We start from the raw sequence: 20,993 nt of genomic DNA, 5'->3' as shown, positions 1-20,993 counted from the left end.
CTGACATCACAGTTGTAGGACTTTTCCATCAGCACACTGTGGATTGTTTCTGATGCACATCTTATATATACATAACACACAACTTAATTTAAAATACTTAATATTTTTTTTTTAATGTAATACTTCATTTATTTAATTCAGTGATTCTAACTAAAGTGTGCATGTATATCTTATTTAATTTTTTGGGGTGGGGATGTGATTTTGCAAAAATTGTTATTTTTTAATTGTTAACAATGTGCTTAAGAAAAATATGACCTTAATTAAATGAAATCTTGAGATACTGAGGGTAACCTTGCTCTGCAACCCCACTTCCTTGACCTTTTAACTTGAAAATTTAATGGCATCAATGCCCCATATATAGAAGTAATCTGACCAAGTTTGGTCAAAATTGGTCTATTAGTTCTGGAGGTGTAAGTTGATTTAGAGGCCAACACTGAACATATGTACATATGAACATTAAAATCCAGAAAATTGCCATCTGGTTTTTTGGATTCCTTAGCTATCAAAACGTCATGATCTGGTGAAAACCACATATGCCCAAATTGAACCAATTACAATACTTTCCCTTCTAGAGCTATAGCTCTGCTACAGCGCTATGTAGACTGGAAAGTAAAAGTAGTTAATAAGGGTCTGCATGAGCATTTTATATATATAGGAATGGCTAGGGGTTGATACATCTGTGCAGTTAGTTAAGATAGTGTTAATTTAGTACAGTTAATGTAAGTGTTAATTTAGTACAGTTAATGTAAAGTTACAGCGCAGATTTGTAGCTTTGTTCTTGCTCAGTTTGCTGATGTTAATATACAGGTGAGCAACAAAAAACCAAACCCGTAATGTAACCACTGTAGAATCGGTAGGTTATGTTTGAATTAACATTTTATGAATGATACAGATAAATTAAATAAGAAAAACAGAAAATGTAATGTTTGCATTTATTTACCTTATTGTTACAAAAAAAATGTTCAAAATAACCACCCTGGGCATTGATGCACTTTTGTGCTTGACTGATCATATTGAGAGTCATCTGACGCAAAACGTTGTTGTCAGTTGTGTTGATTTCTTGTTGAATGTTCACCTTCAGTTATCAATATCATGGGGATTAGATGCATATACTCTCTCCTTTAAGTAGCCCCAAAGGAAAAAAATCGCAAGTAGATAATTCTGGGGAACGTGGAGGCCATCGCGTCCTCTGCTGACAACTCGTTCATTTGTGAAAGCTGCAGATACGCAATTCAGTGAAACATTTGATGTGTGACACGTTGCTTCATCTTGTTGGATGAAGCTGTATTCTTTTTCATTATCAGTTAATTGTGCATAGAATTCTTCAAAAATTGTGAGTAAACTTGTGTGTTGACAGTCATATCAAAAAATATTGGTCCCACTACAATTATTGGAAACAGCACACCAAACACCAATTTTCTCATCGTGAGGTGGATGCTTGAATATCTTGTGAGGATTCCTCGTCATCCAATACCGGGTGTTCTCCGGATTAACATGGCTGAATAAATGAAACCATGCCTCATCTGACATGAAATACAACATCAGTTCTCTCTTTCCAGCAACAATGTTCTCGAGAAGCCAGTTTCAATAATCAAGTCATTTTGGTTTGTCTATGTCCTTCAATTATTGCACATTTATAATTTGATACGGTTTCAATTTTAATTCATGAAGAATTTTATACAAGATGTGTATTTAAAACTAGATTTTTGGGATAACTTGTGTAGTGATTTTTTTTGGACTGGCAGTAATTCTCCTTTCAATATCGGCAATTGCCTGTGGAGCCCTAATGGAAGGTTGCCTATTTCATTTTGCATTTGAAACTGTTGTATGCCATTTTTTTAACTAAATCGCTAATTGATGGCCACAGTCTTTTGGAGTTGGTTTGTTATACTGCTTATTGATTTCATGCCACGTGGAACGACTTTAAGTGCAGAAGCCTACTGCAAAACTCTACATAAGTTACGGTGTGTCATTCAGAATCAGTGATATGGGCGGCTGACTGATGGCATTGACCTGCTGCATAATAATGGAGGTCTGATGTGATTTACTGAGAACATTTGGATGGGAAATTTACGATTACCCACTGTAGTCTGGACTTAGCTTCTTGTGATTACCATTTGTTTGAGAAATTTAAAAAAAATTTGTGTTGTAAGCAATTTGCATATTCGTCCATATTCATTTTCTTCACTTTTTCAATGTTGTCATTGGTTGTTGATGTGCTTAATCATCTGTGGCGCTTCTCATCTTCAACGTCTTTGTGGCCCTCTTAGAAATGTGTGTACCACTTGTAAATGGTTGTTTTATTTAAAACAACCATTTAACATTTCCAATGCGCTGCTGCACTTTATTCCATTCTTAAAGCAAAATTTAATGCAAATTCTTTGTTTCATTTTTTCAAATTAAAAATCAAGTTAACAATCAAACAAGTTAAAAATCACTGACCATATCAAAACATTTGTAGCCTTTTTGAAAGCAAACAATAAACTAAGGGTCCAATATGGCTACCAATGTAAATATGCATTTGAGGTAAATATACTAACACAAAAAAAAAATGTGACAATTGGACTGTACATTATGGAAAATTTAAAAATTCTATGTATTTTTTTTTTATTAAACCTTATATGTTTTTAGTACGATACATTTAACCTAAAAGAAAGTTAACATATTTTCATTTTTTATTTAAAAAAGTCTTTTATTAGATTGCTTCAGCAGTGTAATTATAGTCTGCTCAGAACTATTTCTAAAATCTTTCTATTATATTTTAATTGTATTTTAGAAATATGATTAACCATTAGAGAAAGAATGTTCATTGAGCAAAAAGAAATACTTAGGTCTTAAATTAATATTAATAATTAATTGAAAAGTCATTAGTGAATTAAATGAAAGTTTACTACTTTATTTATTTAAGTTTTAAAAATATTTTTATTTTATGTGTTTAAATATTATTTTAATGAGTAATCAGTAATTTTTTAATATTTGTTTACAGCCCGGGAGGTATTCCTGCTAGAAATTTCAAAGGTGAACGGTTACTATTGTTTATTGGTATAATAGATATTTTACAGAGCTACAGATTGAAAAAAAAATTAGAACATACATGGAAGTCTATTCTCCATGATGGTGTAAGTAAATGTGTAATTAAGGTTCTTTTTTTGTATTTTTAAACTTAAATTCTTTGTTTTTATAATTTATGTATGTCATGTTAAAATTAAAGACTACTCATTTGGCAGATTTTTTTTAATTTTCATCTGTACATTCCACGTACATACTATATTGTTCATAAAATTTTCTGAGGGAAATTTTATATAACAATTTTTTTTCTATTGCAACAAAATCAATAATATAAACATTTCTCTGTTAGTAAATTGGGTTACTTATCCAGTACAAATTAATGTTAAATAAAGGTTATTTTTACAGAACAAAACGTAAAATAGCTTTCTCAGAATGAATTTGGATTTAGTACAGATCAAAATTAATTTTTTATAAATGAAATTGAATGCAGTGGTTAATTTGTATCTCCTTGTAATCATGGTTTCAACACTTATTCAGGATCAAATCACTTATAGCCAGTATTCTTAACATCAAGAAATGTACATAATGTACATTTCTCCTTTATAATAAAGGAGATTAGCATTTCGGGTTTAAACAGATTGTATAGATTTTATAAAATTTTTGTGTTTGTTTTTTATATAGAATATTAATTTTCTATATTCTTTTTTCGCACTTTTGGCAGTTTTCACAGTATTATTGAGAAAAATCTAATTTTAGAGCATCCCATTATCAGATGCCATTTCAAATGCATTGGTTAGAGTTGCTACATGAGTGAATAGATATACCAGTATGCAGACTCGATAAATTATTCAAGTGAGGTTCCAGATTTTCTGAAACTACTTTCTATTTTACAAGATTGTTCTGTTTTTTGTTAGAACAGGCTTTTTTGAAGGTTTTCTTCTTGTTGATAGTGATAATGCCTAAAAATGATACATATTATTTAAAATTATATTTGGTACAATCTGCTTCGATTAGTTATATCATTTATGACACTTATATCTGCTAGTAGGGTTACAGAAAGGGATCTGACAGTAAAAAGGCAGATCCTTCCTACCTAATCGCAGAAAAAGGGTGAATGGAATGAGCATCCAAGCAGTAAAAATAATTTTAAAAAAATCCTAAAAGTAGAATCTGTTTCTTTTATTGTGAGGAAGTAGATTTCCTTGGGTAATATTAGTCTGATTATTCCAGAGATAACTTATCAGAGAAGTGAAACAAATATAAAGTTAGTTTAGCTCTCATCCATGTTGGTGTTAAAATAAATTGATATTATAATAATTATTTTCAATCTTTTACAGATTTGTTTTATAGAAAATAGATAAACAGTATAAAATCCTGAAAAATCACACTGCTATGTGTTACACTTGTGTTTTTATACCTTTGTTGTAAATATTGTTTAATTTGTCAAGTATGGTAGAATTTTCTTATGGTGTAAAATACAGCAGGTTAATTACTTGTGATGTTATGGAATCACAGTTTGTTAATATAGCACTCTTCCTGATAGTCTTGGAATTTATTTATAAATAAACAGATTACAAAAGTGTGATTTATTATTATAGTTGTACCACTTGTTTCCTCCTTTAACGTACGTACTTCCTTCCTCTATCCATGCACTGTAGTATATGAATTCTCCATCGTTGGAAATAGTGCTGCAAATAATCAGATGCTTTCTGCTCATTACCTCTGTTGTTTTCTTTATTACTTCATCCACTGTTTGAAAGTGGGTGACCTTTAGTGTGGATTTCAATTTTGGAATAAGTGAAAGTTGTATAGAGCTAAATGTAATGATTAAGGTTGATGTTCCATCACTGGATCTTTTTATTAGCTTGATACTATTTTACAGACAGAAAGGCTTCAGCATTATCATGATGAATCCAATTGCTGCTCCACAGATCATGATTCTTCTTCCTTACTTTTCTTTTGGGTTGACGTCATTGTAATGTTTGTTCATTGTCTCACAGCCTGCTATACATTCATCTACTACCATGCCATTAATATTAAAAAAAAACTATTAGAATTACCTTCGAGTTTTGACTTGCTCATTTTTGCATTTTTCATTCTTGGATATGAGGGAGTTTTTAAGTATATTGATTATCTCTTTGTTTCTGGATTGTACTGGAAAATCCAATTCTCATTGCATCTGATGATCTCCTGCAAGTCTGGTTCGGTTCTGCTGTCAGTTGTTTAATGATGTCATTGCAAATTCTGCACTACATCTTTTTGCTCCTTACCCAAATTTTTGGGGGCCAATTTGGCACAAACTTTGTTCATGTTTCAACTTATCATGCAGAATTTGACATATGTTCTTTATTTATATCCTCCTTGTCAACTATCATTCTAATGGTTTATCATTAATTGTGCAGACAGTTTCATTGATTTTCACATTTTGTTTGGTTGCTGCCATGACATGATGATACAACTGTTAATTATCTTAAATTTTTTCTTGACCTTTAGTAAACTCTCTGCCATTCAAACACTCGTGCATCTGATATCACATTCAACTACTTCTGCAGCAATTTCAATCACTCGAGTCAGCAATTTCTACAATTTCACAAGGAATTGAGTTTTATATGCCGTTTGGGTGTAATGTGAGACTATATTCTGACAAAGCTACTTCACATGTTTCTTTTATAACTACCTACATACTTAAAATTGCTTACATCAACTGCTTCTAAAATCTTCAAGGTCGTGGTGCAAGCCCATACCACTGCTATGAGCACATGACTCACAGCACTCTCATTATTTAATAGTCACATCTTATATAATTGTAGTGGTAGTTTATCATTTGAAGTAAATTTGAAATTTAATATGATTTCTACGTAGTCCTCCTCTTCTGATTATCTAGGTTTAGCAAAGACTGCTGTAGTGGTTTTGTCTTAGGCCTTTCTTTATTCTAGGCCTAAGTCAACATTTTACTCTATCACTGTGTAAACTTGTACTCCATATGCCATGAATCAATCAATTTGTCTTTTTAGTCAGACATCCTATAGTTAATTCTAGTAATTTTTTATTTTATTTTACATCCTTTTTTTCTTGACCATAAAGGGGGATTGGCAGTTCCATATCATAGTAAAGAGGCTGCCTGTAGAGGTTTGTGTCATCGCTTTTGAGTCTGTTTTAACCTGTCCTCAGTTCATACTCAAATTTATGAGTTACTACTCTAAAAAGGTAATTGTTGTCCATTAGGTTTGAAGGTAAAAATCTAAAGATAAAATCTTTGGCCCTACACAAATTAACTTGCCGGTCTAGTTCACTGTTCAGGTTGAATATCACACTTTTCACCGGTTTTTTTTAGTAAAGGCAACTCTTGTAAGCCAAATGCTGAAAATGATTTAAGAAGTCTGAAAGGATTCACTTTCAGAATCTTTGTTTTATTAATGATTGTGTTTTACATCAATGCGCCATACTCGTATTTTACTTCTGAAGGTCCTGGTTGATTCTTGGGTTGAATCATAATGCTTGAAATGTTAACATCTCCTCATGGGGATTTTGACAAGGTCATTCTGAAGCTCCTGGTTGATTCTTGGGTTGAATCGTAATGCTTGAAATGTTAACATCTCCTCATGGGGATTTTGACAAGGTCAATGGATAGCTTTCGCCAATAAACGTAGTTTTAACTAATTGTATTATATTTTTGTTATTTATTGAATTAATCAGCATATTTTGTATAAAATATATCAGTCTTAATTACCACATCCAGGTGTTATTTTTTACTGACAACTTGAGGACTCCCTGAAACTGGTTAAGTAAAGTTGTTATTTAGAATTCTGTTTGTATAAGCAGGTGAAATGTTAATTTCTAGCATGAGAGAAACACTATTTGTTGTCAGCATCTTTGGCAGAATTGTAATAACATTGTTTGAATATTTTTAATTTTTAGGCCAAATTTATAAGTTATATATTTTTTTAACAAGTCTGATTGCCTATAGATGTAATTCTATTTATAAACAACCCTGATCATTCTGGGAAGGAATTGTATACTATTTGTAATTTATATAATTTAATTTTTTTTCCTTTTTATTGTAGTGTTTTTTACTTGTTTATAAGTTTTGTAATAAATGAATTTTAAAAATGCTGTAGGATACTGTGTCTGTACATAAACCTGGATTCTATGCTCAAAGATTCCAAGACTTTATGGCAAAGACAGTCTTCAGAAAAATACCATCACGTGAGTTTTCTTATATTATTATTTTTATTATTATTATAATAATTATATTACTATTATTATATAATTGTTCCCTGCAATAAATTTCATTTATTGCATGTTAATTTGGTTATCTTTAGGTATTTGCACTGATACCAGTGAAGTAGAAAGCTTAATTATATTTTTTTAAAATGTGGTAGTCTGGGAAATTGTCTTGCAATATCTGTAATCTTAATTGTAACTAATTATTAAAATTATCATTGTGATATATTTTTATATAAAAAAAATAAACGTTAGTGCAAAATTTGTATTCATTATTAAGAACATTTTTTTTTGGGTGGCCGGCACTGAAATACATTATTTTAAATTTATACCTTTTGTATGGTGTTTCTTTATTGAAGTAGCAAGGATAGGATTATTATAATATTAACATTACTGTAGATGTTTTATTTATCATAGTACTATAGAGAAATATTTTTTATAGAATATTTTTATAATAGGAATTCTTATTAAGTCTGTCTTAATTCTGGTCTTTGGAGATCCTTGTCAAAATTCATCAAGAAAGATATGTGAACTGAACAGGGTTAACATTTATTTCAGTTATTTGTGATTAAACCTATGATTAAGTTCATGAATGCATACTTGGGTTTCTTTGTCATTCTCTTTTCTTATCACATTCTTATAGGCAGACATGAAATTTAAAAAAATGTAAATGGATAATGGGTCCAGTTTTACTTTTTTGCATTGCTTTTGAAAATGGTAATCGTAATCTTGATTTCAGTTAATTTAGGGATTAAATCTGGTATTGTTACTGGCTAGATTTAAATCTACATGTGAACGTTTCCCTAAATGTAAAACAATATTAATTTCTTAGGAAGACGTTAATGCTTTTATAGTTGGAGAAAGTCATTTCAAAATATCACTTTATGATTCAATAGATCTAGGCCCAAGCTCAAGAAAAATCCATTTACAAACTTAAAGATTAATTAATAATACAGAACCTGAATAATAAAACTAATAAAATTATTTTGTAAACCTGCTGGTTTCAAATTTTGATTTTTAAATTTTAAAGTTTACATTTAATTTTTTTTTTTTTAATTTTATTTCAATTAAAAATGTTGTAAAAATTTACTATTCAATGTAGAGAATTTAAAGTAATAGTAGACTCTTTGTAGTTTTGAGTTAAGTTCAATTTATTTAACAATTTTTTTTCATTTTTGAAGAGCAATTGCTAGTTAAATGTGCTAGAAAAACTTAAAACTTGGCTCTGAGGGATAGAAACTGGTAAAAGTAAAAAAAAAAAAAAAACAAGTAATTTAAAATAGCTTTGTTAAAGGGTTTTGTCATAAAATATAAAAATAATACTGAAAAGTATAATATAATGGCCATTACAGTTCTGACATTACAGTATTACGCCATTACAGTAATTCTGTCATTAGTACGAAAAAATTATAATTTGTAATTAATAGTTAGTGCAATTAATTACACTAATTATACTAGTGCAATTAATTACTATTTTGTATGTTTCGAAATATTATTTATTAATACGTATGTTACATAGATGCCTCTGCATTATTACGTAGATACATGTGTATATTCAAAATGTATTATCTTGTCTTTTAAGAGCAATAGTTAACTCAGTATGGGAGTAGAATTGTTAAGTGAAAGCTGTCAATATTATTCTTGCTTATTTTTTTTTCAGTTTTGTATTACTTAACCTGATATCACTCAACTTGCATGTGGGTCCAATTCATTTGAAGTAACCCAAGGGTGGTTGCTTGACCAATTCAAAAAAAATTGAAACTTATCCACTTGTTTCTTACATGTTTCAGGACTTTAAAACTTTTTTCAAATTTTTTATTTAAGCAGTTTACCTGTGGCGGCCATTTTTGTTATGGTGCTCACAGCTATTTTTGTGATTGTAGGGGTTTACAGAAAAAATCATAACTAAAAAACTATTGTTCCTGGAAGGATGAAACAAAAAGCAATTTATTTATATTTTCTCCAGGTAAAAGACTGATCCAGTGGTTTATTTACCTATATCTCTTTCAATGACAAAATTACCAATAAAGTTGAACATGAAAAACGGTGAAATTTCATTTTTGGTAATCTTTTTCAAGAGGCAGGGATGGTATACACAGTTTGAATTATTTTTTTATATGTAGATATATGTTAGTAGTTTTACCATAAATAGTATTAATGGTGATATACTTAACCTGTAAATTTTTATGAACTTTTGAAAACAAATTTTTTTTTTTAAATTCATATTTTGGTTTCAAAAACTTTGATGGGGCTGGTGATAAAAATCTCAAATTTTCACAACTTGCAGTGCTTTTGTAGATGTTTATTGCAAATAAAACATTTTCTTGTGTATTGTACTAATAAAAAAGTTATAACCTCTCAAAAATCATGAAAAACCTGTTAAAAGCGATACCATTTTGACTCACGAAATAAGTGCTCCAAGGGGGTTTCTTGTCTTCTTGGCACTTTAATATTTTTATACTTATTATTATAGTTGAAATAGACTTGTCTGAACCATTTAACTGCAGTGTTCATGTTATAACAGGCACTTGAAGTCATTTCCATTCGTCAGGAAAATTCATGTAGCAACATGCTCATTTATGTTTGTTGCATCAGTTAGCTTTGCATTTACAGACTGGTCAGTCTGACATTAGTCAGTGACTTGTTCACACCTTTACGTGGTGTCTCAAATTTTATCCTGTGTTTGGAAGTGTTTATTAAATAAATAAGTTTTAGTTAATAGTATTATATATGCAAATTTTAAAATCAGTTAAATCTTTACATTATTTTCAAGTAATTTCACATAAAACAATGGAAGAACAGTTCCATATGAATTTATGTGAATGAAGAATGTCATAAAACAAGTGTGATACAGTGCCAAAAGAACTCATTAGAATTTGTGAATTTAATGATGAAAACCAACAACTTACCTTTTTTATGTGTTAATTCAGATGTTACTAGAGTTTGTAAATATCATGAAAATAAGTTTTTTTCAAAATTCGGTCACTTGTATGGACAGTTCTGTTGTGACCTTTTGAGAACTCATAAGAAAACAGTTAAGAAAAACTTACGACAGATATCATTAGAGCAAGCTCTTAAAGAACACATTTTCCAAAATCTAAATTTAGTTCTTGGAAAGTCTCTTTGTGTAAACTGTTTCAAAAGTATTTTTTCTCAGCAGAACAAAGAACTATATGAATGTGAAGACCAAGAGCAATACATTGCCCCACATCACAATATTGAACAGTTGGATGCCACTTGTAGCATTTTAGGTGTATTACCTCCATCATTATTGAAAAAATTAAGCACAGGTCAAAGGCCATCAGCATTAAAATTGAAAATAAATAAGATATCTGAAAAATTAAAAAAAATCTTGAATTGTGTTTTGACTCAAAAGTTTCTGAAAATGAAAATCCAGCTCAATCTTCAAATTAATATGATGATCATATTTTAAAACTAAAAGAAAAATGTGTGCTTGCTTCTAAAGAAGATACAGTTAAAATTAACAGTTTACTTCCCCAATCTTGGACCAGATCTAAAATAAAATCAGAGTTCAATGTGTCTGAGCATTTGGTTAGACCTACTAAAGAATTAGTTCATGACCAAGGCATTCTACCGGAGTTAGGTAAAAGACATAAAACAGAAATTAGTAATGACACAGTTAAAAAAGTTGTGTTATTTTATGAAGATGACAATAATAGCAGGCTGTATCCTGGTAAAAAGGATTGTATTAGCATGTTTGTTGATAGTGTCAAAGTGCATAAGCAAAAACACCTTGTTCTGATAAACTTAATTGAATTTTATGTCTCCTTTAAAAGTGAAAACCCTGAAGAAAAAACTGGAAGATTAAAGTTCTGCAAACTCCGTCCAAATTTGTGTATCTTGGCTGGTGCATCTGGAACTCGTAGTTTGTATCTGCCCTCACCACCAGAACATGAAACTTATGATTGGTGGTCCCAAACTTAATGTTGATTATAAGGACTTAGCAGACATCTTTGTTTGTGACAAGGATAACTACAGCTGTTTGATGAATGTGTGTACCAAATGTCCAAGTAAGCAGGTAGTGTTTTACATCCTCAACTTTTCTGAAGAGTTTGATGTGTTGCTAGGTACAGTAATGTACAAACAGTGGGTAGCAGCTGATAGGGCAGAGATGATTATTTTTCTTCAGACCAAAGATGAGTTTTTCGAATCATTAGTGGAAAAATTGAAAAAGCTGAAACTCATCATTTTGTGTCAAAATATCAAACTCAGTTTTTCAAGAAGAAAAAATCAGAATTAGGTAAAGAAGAATGTTTGGTGTTGGCAGAATTTGCAGAAAACTTTTCATTTCTTGTTCAAGATGAGATACAAAGCTTCTATTGGGTCAATAGCAAAGCCACAATTCACCCCTTTGTGTCTTCTATTTCAAGGGAAATTATGAATACAACACAAGTGTTTGTATTTTAAGTGATCATTTGAAGCATGATGCAGCAACATTTTATTGCTTTCAAAAACTTTTGACAGATAATATCAAGGAAGTATATCAAAACATTAAAAACTCCTCTATTTTACTGATGGTGTTTCAAGTCAGTATAAAAATAAAAAGAATTTTGCTAATTTGTACAGTCACAAAAAAGATTCAACCTTCAAGCCGAATGGCAGTTCTTTGGATCATCCCATTGTAAAATGCCTGTGATGGTGTGGAGGAGGAACAAAACAAGAAGTGGCAAAGGCAAGCCTGTAAAGGCTATTAAACAGTCAGATACTAAATGTTGATGAAATGTATTAATTTTGTAATCACAAGCTGAAAAACATCAAGTATTTTTTTATTAAATCAGATGAGATAGCTAAGATTTCAGAAACTAAAAAACCGTTTTGACTGCTGTGAAGAGTTGTTGGTACTAGAAGCTACCACAAGTATGTTCCTTTGTCAGATGGCATTATATATAAGATGTTACTTTACGTCAGACTCTTGAAGATTTTCTCATTCATCTTTGACTCTTCAAGCACTTTAAAGATTTTCCTGTGTCAAGTATTGTACCACTTTCACTTAAGGAAAAAGACTCCATTGCTTGTGTGTTTGACGATCAGTGGTGGATAGGAGAAGTGGTAGACATTAGCCTCGAAAATGATGATGTGCAGGTTCATTTTTTCCATCCAGCTGGACCACATACATCATTTCAAAAGTCTCAACAAGACAAAGTGTGGGGGTACTGCTCTGCAAAGTCTTGAGGTGGTTGACATCACTTGAACTAACTACACTGATGGGTCATTCTCACACAATTTCAAGAGAATTATCAGAAGCGATATCACAGTTTTTGGTTAACCATATTAAATAATAAACTTTTATTGCTACAAAAACAGGCTATTTCATTGAAGAATAATTAAAATTTTGTTACAATTTATTTTTTCTTGTTTACAAAAATAAACCAATATAAAAATGAATTTTTGAAAAAAGATGTAGGCTACTCATTGGAATCTCAGTTTGGGTAATTTTTACAAGCATTTTTGAATCAAAATTGTATTAGGTTACTGGTATTAGTTAAGTTATCATTAAATTACGACCTATCATTAATAATTTAAAAAAAACTATTTTAAAAATATTAAAAACATCAACTTCAACTTCAGAGGGGCTAAGTAGAAAAAAATGTAAAGTGCAAAGAAGACAAGAAATCCCCTTGGAGCACTTATTTAGTGAGTCAAAATGGTATTGCTTTTAACAGGTTTTTCATAGTTTTTGAAAGGTTATACATTTTTTATTAGTACAATACACAAGGAACTTTTTATTTGCCATAAACATCTAAAAAAAAACACTCCAAGTTGTGAAAATTTGAGACTTTTATCACAGCCCCATCAGAGTTATTTTAAGCCAAAATTAAAAAAAAATTAGTTTTCAAAAATTCATAAAAATTTAGGGGTAAATATATCACCATTAATTTTATCTATGGTAAAACTACTAACATATGCAGTATGTCTGAAAAATTCCCTAACTAAATTTCTGTAGTCAATATAAGTATCTCTCGGACAACCAAAGAACTATGTAGTACGATATCTGACGAGTGTGTGTGCAAAATTTCATCATTGAAATTTTTGAAACTTCAAAAATCTTTCATTGAAACTTATTCTATGATACAGCAAGCTTTCGGTGATGACGCCATATCTCGTACTACAACATACACGTGGTGGAAGCGGTTTAAAGATGGTAGAGAGTTAGTTGACAGCGAATGAAGTGGGAGGCCATCAGCAGCTGTTAACAATGAAAACATTGCGAATGTGCATGTGCAACTAGTTAGACTGTTCCAATTGGTCAGACCATGAATTAAAATTTTATTTGGAAGTAATGAAACGCCTGATGTGTCTCGTTTGTCAGATCTGGCCTGAGTACTGGGATTCGGGCAGTTGGACTCACTTGCACGACAATGCCTCGGTACACATGGCAACAGTTTTAACATGTTATTATGCCAGAGATCAAATCACTGTCTTATCCCACCTGTTCTATTCACCCGACTTGGCTCCAGCAGACTATTTTTTGTTGTCGAAATTCAAGTTGAAAATGAATGGCCACTTTTTCAACAACATTCCAGCCATCCAAAGGGCTTGCACTGAGCAGTTGAAGGCAATCCCAGAAAGTGATTTCTCCAGAGCGTTTGACGGGCTCTACCGGCGCTGCAACGAGTGTATAACTATAGAAGGGTTATATGTAGAGGGCTGATGTGAGGAAATTCATTTATCTTTAAATCTATATTTTTATTTAATTAAGTTCGGGAACTTTTCAGACATACTGTGCATACCTACATATAAAAAGATAATTCAAACTTTGTATACCATCCCGCCTCTTGAAAAAGATCACAAAAAGTGAAATTTCACTGTTTTTCATGTTCAAATTTATTGGTAATTTTCTCATAGAAAAAAAAGAGATAGGTAAATAAACTCTGGACTAATCTTTTGCCTGGAGAAAATATGGTTATATTGCGTTTTGTTTCGTCCTTCCAGAACCTATAGCTTTTTTATTTATGATTTTTTCTGTAAACCCCTACAATCACAAAAATAGGTGTGCACACTGTAACAAAAATGGTCGCCACAGGTAAACTGCTCAAATAAAAAAATTAAAAAGAATAGTTTTAAGGTCCTGAAACATGCAAGAAACAAGTGGGTAAGTTTCATTTTTTGTTTAATTGCTCAAGCAATCCGGTTATGTTTTTTTAGGACACTTCAAATGGATTGACCCATGTCTGAAAATCACGTCGTTACTCATGCGTTAGATTTTATCTAACATTGGTGTATATCTAAGTAAAACTAGATTTTTTTCTCTAAAAACCAATATAATAGCAACAAATTTTTTGTTTAAATAAATGATAAACTGGCTAAATCTTACAGTTTTTATATTTATAAATATAAATGAAATAGTATATTAAAAAATTTATTAAATTTGAAAATTTAAAGAGAATTTCAAAGTAACGTAAATATATTATAATCATTAGAACAAAATGATTACTAACATTTTAGGGCATCTAAAAACTAAAACTATCATAAAATACATAATTACGTATATTTAAATGTTTAATTCATTGACTGAATCGATATTGGATCATATTATAAATTTATTTTGAATGTTTCTTTTTTATTTCATTCATTTTCTATATTGTCATTACACCGTGAACAAGTCAGAACAGTTTTTGCTGTGTGCTCTTTACATATAGAGGATGAACAGCTGTCACACTGATACTGCGTAAATTGGTTTTTGCGCATGGAGCAGTAAACACAGCATGTCCTCCCATCTAGTCGCTGAGGGTTTGGTGGTGTCGGCGGTGGTGGTGGGTGGGGTTTGGAGAGGGGAAGTTGTGGTATCCGCTGTATTTTTTGCTTGAGGCTCACATGAAGGTGTAGGATGGCTGCCCTTCTCATGAGGTATGGCTCCACCAGGAATTTTTCCAGCTGGGTGAGGTAACTCCATCTTGACATGGCTTGTGTGTTTGATGTAACACTATCTTAGAGTTTGTAGCAGCAGTGTTCAATAGGGAGAAGAACAAAGTTAGAGGTTATCGGTTACTGATTCTAGAAACATCATATTCACTTTCCAAGCGATCCACAATGTCCACGCCCCTCCTTTATGGAGTTATAAAATGTTATAAATTCAGGTTTCAAGTTTCCTGAAGTTACATCAATGGTGTCATCGTTATGCATTGTTGAAAGTAGGACATTTTTGTCTTTCTTGGGGACATTTGAAGTCAGTAGGCAATTGCTGGGGTGTTTTCCAAATGCAAACATAGAGGATTTCAGAAGACGATCGCTAATAGTGAGTTCAGTCAGGATTTGATTTTGTTCTTGTGAATCACACCTACAATAGTCAGTCTATGATTTAAAAATAAATTGTTTGCAAGAGGGACATTAATAAAGTAGTTGTCCGTAGTTGTATTATGCCCTGTATTGTCTATGGGTTCAATAAGATGTTTCACTACATTGCTGGCATTGTTTTGAATAAAATGTGGTGTTTGAAGTTGTTGCCTATCATATACTTCCAGTTTACTTGTGTAAAAAGTACAGGCATCTACAAGGGTATACACTTTTATCCCATACTTTGCTGGTTTTTTTGGGATATAAACCTGAAATTTTCAGTGACCACGAAATGCATCCAGCATTTTGTCAATTATGGCATATTCAATTACTGAATAATCTTCTTCACATTTTTTGTGAAGAAGGTTATTTTGGTTTTTGAACAAACTGTTCAAAAAGCTGCCTAATTGGAGCTAAGTTATCAATAAGTTTTCTAGAAGTTGGTATTTTTTTTATCAAATCTTGTAGCTTGAAACAATGTTTGAAATAATTTTTTGACAGTATAGCTGAAAAAATTCTGGACATGCCATTGTTATTCCATAACCTGTCAATATTTAGATGACTATTTTTTTTAACACCAGCTAAGTAAAGTAGGTCCAAGAAAGCCTTCAATTCAGTTATATCAGTTTGTGGTACATCGCTGATGCCACATGTATATGAGTGGCTCATTACCAACAATTACTGGTTCTTTCAGCAAATAATATCTTCAATTATGTTTTCTGGAAAATAAAAAGTCCAGCAATCCATAATTGTATTTTTTCTCTGGCCACATTTCTTACGCCTGGCAATCTAGTAAATATATTTTCTCTAGCAGTTCGGGTAGGTCGTAACGATGCTGGATTGCGTATATACCAGTTACTTATATCATCCTTACCACGGTAGATTGAACTGCTGGCGCCACTAGTTGCTTCTTGATTTGAGTGTGCACCTGCTGCTTGTTGATGTGATAAGACATTGGCAGGCTGCAGATCATTTTCTTTATCTGATTTTTCTGAATCTGTGTTTTCCTCCTGGTGTTTGGGCTCAGCATCTGTATCAGAAAAAACTTCTATTTGTAACTCAACTACAACTTCTGCTTCGTCATCACTCTCACCATGTGCGGACTCGTCCTCTTCCAACCATGCCAGAATACAAAAGTCATTGTCCTATTCCATTATTCTTACAGGACAACCAAACTATCAGATCCCAAAATACTCAATAAACTAAATAAAAAATAAATACTCAGTACAACTATGTCACAGATTGTAAGTCACCAGAAAACTTATACATAATCACTTGCGTGTTAGATATTTTCTAACAAGTAGACTGATGTGGTCACTTGTGCCTTAGATTTCAACTAACAGACAATGCACACTTCACCACTCCTGACCTTCGGGACCCACCACCAGGTTCTCCACTACAACATCCAGTATCAACACTTGGTTAAAAATGTACTGCCGAGGCAATGATGAAGTTTAAAGTACACACTTAAAGTAATAAAGTTTTTATTATAGAAAGTATCCAAAGTGTTAGATTTTATCTAATGTGTGAGTAATTCTGGGTTAAAGCTCATAAACCTTTGTACACATCCTACACTAATAATTGAGCATTAGTCATTATATCAGTTTATCCTTATGTGCAATTTATGTAGTGACCTAAAAGAAGCTATTTTAATATTGGGCCTCTTTTTTTAATTTTGTGTGTAAAATTTATTTTTTTATGCAGTAAAATCCATTAATTTGTATACAGTGTCAGTAGGATATACATTGGAAGTATAGAAATATGTACACACAGTCGCTCTTCCTCTGTCTCTGATACCTGTTCATTTCAGGTGTGAAAAATTATTAATAAACTTGAGGAGATTTGTTACAGGATTTTGATTATTACTTCATTATATATATTTCTTTAATATTAATGAAATATAAACCACCAAAACATTGTAAATATGTAACTTAAACCATATTAATTCCAAGAATCTATTTTTGCAGGATCCTGCGTTTTCAGTTATTATTAAATTCTATAATTACATTAAAGTATATTTATTTTATAATTTTTTAAATTTGTTGAAATTTTTTTCAGTAATTTTAATTTGTCAGATTTTCAACTGTGACAAATTATAAAATAAATATATTTTAATGTAGAATTTAATTGGAGATAACACAGCTAAAGATGTGGGATCCTGCGGAAATTTATTATTGAAAATTAATATGGTAAGTTTAACTTATCTACGAGGTGTGTGAGAAAAGTAATGAGACTGACTTTTTACTTGCCAATGTGTTTATTTTTTCAAACAACAATATTATCCACTTCAAAGTAGTTCCCTTGGGCAATTATACACCGGCGGAGTGGTTGTTCCCACTCTTGGTAGCAGCGCTGTAAGGCTTCAACTGGTAGGGCTTTTAACTGGTCAGTCACAGTCTTTTGAATGTTTTCCAGTGTTCCAAAATCACGTCCTTTTAAGACATGTTTCAATTTCGGGAAAAGGAAAAGTCACAAGGACTCAAATCAGGTGAATAGGGGAGTTCAGGAACCGTAGGAATGTGTTTTGAGGTCAAAAATTCCTTGATGGAAATGGCCGTGTGACACAGGGCATTGTCATGATGAAGTATCCACTTGTCTGCAATGTCTGGTCTCACACGAATCACTCTTTTCCTGATTTTTTTGGTCGAGGAGATGATGGAGTGTGCCACTCTTCGCTTTGCCACTTTGTTTCAGGATTGTACTCAAATATCCAGGATTCATCACCTGTGATCCCACGATTGGAGAATTCTTGGTCATTGTCAATCCTCTCAAGAAGATCAATGCACAGGTTTCTTCGATTGTCCTTCTGTTCTGTTGTGGGGTTTTTTGGCACCAATTTCGCACAAACCTTTTGCATGTCCAAATCGTCTGTCAAAATTTGATGTACGGTGAAAGTGTAAGTGGAAAACTTGTGCTCTTGATAAGCAATGTTCCCCACAGGCCTGTTTCAACTTTTCACTCGCGGATTCCCCAAGTTTAACACAAAACTTGATTGCTCAACGTGGTTCTAAATTCCGATGCTCCATTTTCGTGACAACTTCACTGATGGCGCTGTCAAAAATAATGTGTTGGCTGAACGGAGTTGAAACTCATACTGAGCATGTGGAAGGGATGAACAAACCGGTCTAGCACAGACCGGTAGACACAGCGTTGCCAGTTCAATCGCATTGTTACCAATCTCATTACTTTTCTCACACACCTTGTACTTACTGTATTTTGGTGGTTCATATTTCATTTATTGTTAAAACATATTGAAAAAATATGTATAGTTTTATATATTTATAGTTTTTGACAATTAATATTTTTAAGATTCATATTATTCCTCTGTACTGTTAAATTATATTTAAAATTCTATTAATATAAATCACTTAGTACAGAATATTGAGATAAGACATTCATATCTTACCTTAATTTTTCCATGAAAGTACTTTCGCAGGATCCCACATCCTTTAATTAATTATTTAAATCATGACTGAGGATGCGGGGTTCCAGAAAAGTACTTTCATGGTAAAATTAAGGTAAGATATGTGTGGGTAATTTATATATATATTTAAATCAATTTTTTTGACTTATTAGCTTTGTTTTTTGTCCATGTTTAATATTTTTCATTCTCAGAAATCTCTGTTTCATCAACATTAATGAACATTATGAACATTAATTGTAAGATAGTGAATTGTGTGAACACAGACTTATTAAATAAAATTCTACACCTGTCTAATTTTTCTAAAAAAATCAATGAAAAAAATCTTAAAAATACATCAAACATTAGAAATAGCATTGAATTGGCCAAAAAATTAAAACAAATAAAAATAATTAATTAATTCTTGTTTTTAGTAAACAAGAATTAATTAATAAAAACAAATACATTTAAATGCTTTTATAAAAGACAAAAATACTTATATCTAATAATTGCCATTTAAAAGAAGGTGCAGCAATGGGCTCACCTTTAAATAGCATAATATTTGAAATATTTTTACAATACATGGAACACATTAGAGTTACCTGTATTATAAATCTCCAAGAAATAGAATTGTATGGGTTACATTAAATTTATAATAGAGTACTAACATATATTAACAAATCAGTTTAATATACAATTTACACCTACTACTTTTAAAACAGTAGTTTTCATAAAATAATGAACTTAGAAGAAGAAGCAATTCACTTTTTAGGTATCAGCATAAAAAAAGATACAAATAAATTAACATGAGTGCATATTGAAAATCAATATTACCAGTAACAACAATAATTAATGATAAATCAATTTATTTGTTTTATAAAAAATGGCCAGCATACTGCAATAGGATTATACAGCTGTAAACTTTACAGAAAATAATTTTAAAAAATTAATAAATTACACAGTAACTGAAGATAGTTTAATAAAGGACATTAATAGATTAATAAAAAAAAATGTAAACGTAATAAAATTCTTAAATTGATAACTTTGAAAGAGATAGTAAATAATTTTTATATTCTTTCATCAATTGTATTATTGTATATCACCATGTATAAATTTTTCTGAAAAATATTTAACTAATATTAAGATTGCTTTTAAAACGAACAAAAATATTCTATAAAAATAATGGCAAATTTAATTCTAGTATTTACATTAAAGCAGTTGTTTTATAAAGTTGAAACATATAATTAGAAAAATGCTTTCAGGTACATTAAAGCAGTTTTTTTGTAAAGTTGAAAACAATTAGAAATATGCTTTCAGAAACACTTTTATGTATATAAATACAATAAAAAAAGATGTACGATCTTCATATTCGGGAAAATAAATTAATGTCTGGCGAAGTAGAGATCTTGGCAAAAATATTAAACGTGTAAAGCACTATTCTTTTTATAACATTGATCGCTATGGTCATTAGTTGCTAGTAAATGCCAACAGTATGTGGTGAAACTGCAGCCAACTTTGTTTAAGCCTTCCAGAATGATTTGTTAGTATCAGAAAGTTCCTCAGTGCACATAGAAAGTTTTTAGGATCAATTTAATAAAATTTAAATGACTTTGTCAAACATCAGCTTTTGCTATTTTGCACTTATAAATGCTAAATTAATAATAGTATCCAAAAATTTGAAGTGAACAGTTGTTTAATTTTTTTTCGGCTGAAACTGGTTAACCAAAATCTTAAAACTATTTATCATATATTAATACTTATGCATTCTTAATTTACATATTATTATTATTATTTACATTAATACTTCCCTGATTTTTTTTCTAGATATTTATTTATAAATATAAGAACATTTCAATAATTTGATTTGATTGAAATTTTATTTTGATGATTGTTAGCAGATATAGGAAATTGAATTTGATAAAAAGTACACAGTGAAACTTTTGCTACACAGCATATATATTTAACATTATATCATATTAGTAATTATAGTAGCCTGTTGACTACTGTCAGTTTTAGAAAGTAAAAATAAAAATATATTTATAGCTAGGAGTGTGATTGTATATAT

General features: G+C 30.9%; 1 protein-coding gene across 5 annotated transcripts in view; it reads left to right on the top strand.

Annotated features, from left to right (window-relative positions):
- PIP5K59B (Phosphatidylinositol 4-phosphate 5-kinase 59B) overlaps window positions 1–20,993 on the top strand; it is a 220,564-nt gene that overhangs the window by 24,402 nt on the left and 175,169 nt on the right. For all 5 annotated transcript variants that reach the window (XM_075363436.1, XM_075363437.1, XM_075363438.1 and 2 more), the window contains exons 12-13: window positions 2,987–3,119; window positions 7,128–7,215. In XM_075363436.1, coding sequence (XP_075219551.1) covers window positions 2,987–3,119; window positions 7,128–7,215 — 221 coding nt within the window. The remainder of the gene's footprint in view (window positions 1–2,986; window positions 3,120–7,127; window positions 7,216–20,993) is intronic.

Source organism: Lycorma delicatula, chromosome 4 (assembly GCF_047948215.1).
Source record: "Lycorma delicatula isolate Av1 chromosome 4, ASM4794821v1, whole genome shotgun sequence".
NCBI lineage: Eukaryota > Metazoa > Arthropoda > Insecta > Hemiptera > Fulgoridae > Lycorma > Lycorma delicatula.
Note: the sequence above shows the minus strand (reverse complement) of the source record. Positions and strands in the feature narration are given on the sequence as shown.